This window comes from Poecilia reticulata, linkage group LG4 (genome assembly GCF_000633615.1).
Source record: "Poecilia reticulata strain Guanapo linkage group LG4, Guppy_female_1.0+MT, whole genome shotgun sequence".
NCBI classification, from domain to species: domain Eukaryota; kingdom Metazoa; phylum Chordata; class Actinopteri; order Cyprinodontiformes; family Poeciliidae; genus Poecilia; species Poecilia reticulata.
The window spans coordinates 5,136,350-5,140,090 of record NC_024334.1 but is presented as its reverse complement, the minus strand read 5'-3'; the positions used below and the strand labels follow the sequence as shown (position 1 = coordinate 5,140,090).

The 3,741-nt window shown below is 47.3% G+C and overlaps 1 protein-coding gene across 2 annotated transcripts; it reads left to right on the top strand.

Moving 5' to 3' along the window:
* Nucleotides 1-3,741, top strand: LOC103463248 (zinc finger protein OZF-like). Of its 2 annotated transcripts, XR_001776510.1 has the most exons (3): nt 1-339; nt 1,660-3,156; nt 3,673-3,741. XR_001776510.1 is itself a non-coding variant. In XM_017304299.1 (2 exons), the coding sequence occupies exons 1-2, from the start codon at nt 105-107 to the stop codon at nt 3,072-3,074; spliced, it is 1,650 nt and encodes a 549-aa protein (XP_017159788.1). In that variant the 5' UTR covers nt 1-104; the 3' UTR covers nt 3,075-3,263. The 2 variants fall into 2 exon arrangements, 1 of the variants encoding a protein (XP_017159788.1); XM_017304299.1 differs by lacking the exon at nt 3,673-3,741 and having other exon boundaries at nt 1,660-3,263.

The following is a 3,741-nucleotide window of genomic DNA, read 5'->3' as shown; positions in this document are numbered from 1 at the left end:
GTTTCTCACCGGAGCAGGAAGTAGCCGTGTCACTGACTTCCGGTTAGCATGGTTAGCCGGTTGCCAGAGCGTGTCCAGGTGTGTTGTGAGTCTGCGCAGCAACAATGTGTTCCGTTGAGCCTCTGAGAGAGTTTATCAGAGAGAGACTAACTGCTGCTGCTGAAGAAATCTTCACCCAGCTGGAAAAAACCATCGTCCAGTACGAGGAGGAGATCGACCGGCAGCGGAGGCTGCTGGACCTCAGCTGGAGACCCCGAACCGAGCAGAACCCCGCAGGTAGGTCCGGTCCGGCGGGGGCAGCGGGCTGCTTCTGGACTCAAGTTAGAACCGGCCTGAAAGGTTCGTGGGAGGAAGATTTATTTCAGATTTTACTCTGAATGTTGTGAAGTTTCAGCAGAACCACGAGAGGTTCGATCCAAACACCAGAAAGCAGATCAACGTAACTGACTCATCATTATAGAGACATATTGATACCAAAGTGGGGAATAATTAAAGTTGTAAACTCAATAAGAAACATCAGACCTGTTACATTATACTCACATTTCTGTGTATTACACATAATATGGAGACAACTAGTTACTAGACGACCTATTAGGATCCGACTAAGATTATACAGTTTTACTTAACAGAATAAAGTCTAATTATTACACTAGAAAGAGAATAAAGTTGTCCGAAAATAACATTTTTCAACAAAGTCATAATACGAAAATAAAGTCATAATAATGTTAATGTTAATAAGAGAATAAAGTAATAATATGAGCACAAACTGATAAAATATAAGCTAAATTATTCCAACAGACAGAAAGTTGAGATCAACCAAAGTTTATTAAAAATATGAGATATATCTTTTAGATCCACTTAGTTACCTAGAGGCAGATCCAGTGAGATCTGATGGATCCATGTTGGCCTCAATATGTTGTAGTTTTCATATAAGCTAAAAAAAAATGCTGTTTGCCAAAACTCATAATTACTTCAGAAATGTACACATTTTGTTATATTTGTCACCCATGGAGGTCGCCATTTTGTCACCGCTGGGTTGATGACGTCATCAGGTCCTGGAGCCTACAGAGGAAACAGGAAGGCTAACTTTGCCCCAGTGGTTGTTTATCACATCGCGTTTGACTGGTGTCAGTTTAGATAAAGCCACACTGTAGCACTATTTGCTGTAATTTAAAAAATAAAAATTGAGACGAATCTGGATCATTTCCCACATGAAAGGAAGGAGAGCGGGAAAACATCTTTGATTTGTACCCACAGGTCCTGTGCTGGGATGAAGTTATAAAGTTAACTACCATTTGGTTCGTCTCCCTCTCATCTTGCTTTGTTGTTCCCCCTTTTCGTCGCCTCTTATCTCTGCAAATGCATCTTAAAGCCTATCAAGGCCAAATTCATCCAAACGATGGAGCTCAGAACAGAACAAGGCCCCACCTGTGTTCTCACTACAACATTCAACAAAGATCTTTTAATAATATGTTCTCTACGCACCTCAGCATTAAGTCATTGAGTGTATTTACATGAAAGAAAAACAGATCATGTGTTTACTAATATTAATTAATGACTTTAAGGAAATAAAAGTTGCTCTAGAAGTAAATGCAACTAATCTGATTAACGGGTCAAACCGGTTCTGATGAGATCCAGATGTTTTCTTCTCTCCTTCAGGCCTCCAGCAGCATCGTCTCTGCAGTCAGAAGGACGTTTCCACCCAGAACCGGGAGAGGATCTCTGGACCGGAACGTCTGAATGAGGAACCAGAACTTCTGCGGATCAAGGAGGAGCCAGATGATGAGTGCAGCAGCCCGGATGAGGTGCAGGTTGTCCTGAAGGAGGAGGCCGATGTCGGTGAGGAACCAGACCTTGTTGGTTTGGACCCAACCAGAGCCCAGGACTTCCCTGGAGTCACTCTGGAGGCTGAAGAACAGGAAGGAACCAGCAGGAACAAAGAGCGGCGTCCAGGTAGAGAGGCTAGAACTCCCAAAACGGATCAGAACCAGCACTTCTGTACAACCTGCTCTAAGGGTTTCAGCCAGAAGCGCTATCTGACCAAACACCTGAGGGTCCACGCCGCAGAGACGCCCCTCACCTGCCCCACCTGCAGCAAGAGCCTGAAGAACCAGCTGAGCCTGACAGTCCACCTGAGGAGCCACTCAGGTGAGAAACTGTTTCCCTGTGCTGCCTGCGGGAGGCGCTTCACCCACCAGCTCAGCCTGAGTCTCCACCAGAGGGTCCACTCAGGTGAGAGGCCATACAGGTGCCAGGTGTGTGGAAGGAGCTTCCTAAGCAGCAGCAACCTGACGTGTCACCTGAGAACGCACACAGGTGAGAAACCCTTCCAGTGTCTCACCTGTGGGAAGTGCTTCAGCCAGAGGGACAACCTCAAGAGACACGTGAAGATCCACCGTGGAGAGAAGCCGTTCCGCTGTCCCACCTGTGAGAAGAGCTTCTACCAGAAAGGTCAGCTGACGGCCCACCTGAGGTCTCACAGCAGCGACCGGCCGTTCCCCTGCGCTGTCTGTGGGAGGGGCTTCTGCGATAGCCATGATCTGTCCACTCACATGAGGACCCATACGGGTGAGAAGCCGTTCCCGTGTCTCACCTGTGGAAAACGGTTCAGTCAGAGAGGGAATCTAACCATTCACATGAGGACACACACAGGCGAGAAGCCCTTTGAATGTCTGACCTGTGGAAAGAGTTTCTGCCAGAAAGGCAACCTGACGGCCCACCTGAGCACCCACAGCAGCGCCAGACCCTACGCTTGTCGTGTCTGTGGGAAGGGCTTCAGCGAACGCTGCGACCTGTCCACTCACATGAGGACCCACACAGGTGAGAAACCCTTCCAGTGCCTCACCTGTGAAAAGAGCTTCAACAATAAGTTCAACCTGATCGCCCATCTGAGGACACACACTGGAGAGAGACCCTTTCAGTGTGGGACCTGCGGGAAGAGCTTCTGTCAGAGAGGGAATCTGAACGTTCACATGAGGACACACACAGGCGAGAAGCCGTTTCTATGTCTCTCCTGTGGAAAGCGCTTCCAGAGGAAAGGTAATTTAATGGCTCATATGACAACACACAGCTAGCTGAGGACTCTAGCATCCCCTTGAACATTCTTCTTCTTCAGCAACACCTGGAGGTGCCATGATGGACTGGACTGGTCTATAGGTGGGTCTCCAGGACCTCAGCATGGCTTTTTGTTAGCTTCCTATGTGAATTAAAGTAATTAAAGTAGTCTTCTTAACAGAGAGAAACAGTTATAATATAAACTTTTATTCAGTTCTTGCGTCGTTGGAATCTGTTTCCTGCTTCCAGTCATTTCATCTCCTCATCCCAAATGTCCTGTCTCGAGTCCCAAATAACAAAACTGGAATTACTTTTGAAGCGATGATCAGTTCAGTACCTGAAAGTGTTCAACTAACTCCTGAAGTTCCTCTGGTCACGGTTGTTTTCAGACGTAGAGGACCAGCGTGGTGTCATCAAGCTAACCTTAATGAAAACAAGGTGTTCTCAGCTGTGTGTGTGTGTGTGTGTGTGTGCTGATCATTTGCCTCTGGTGATTAAAGTTCCAATTCAAAATCAATAAGCCATCAGGTCTAGCCACGTTAGGTCTCATCACTGATTGAACAATCATTCTCATGAACATGGATGTGAATTGCTCGCCTGCTTCCATTCCTTCATTAGTTCCTCAGTCGGCAGCAGCCTGGAGCCTGGAGCCTGGAGCCCGGAGCCTGGAGCCCGGAGCCTGGAGCC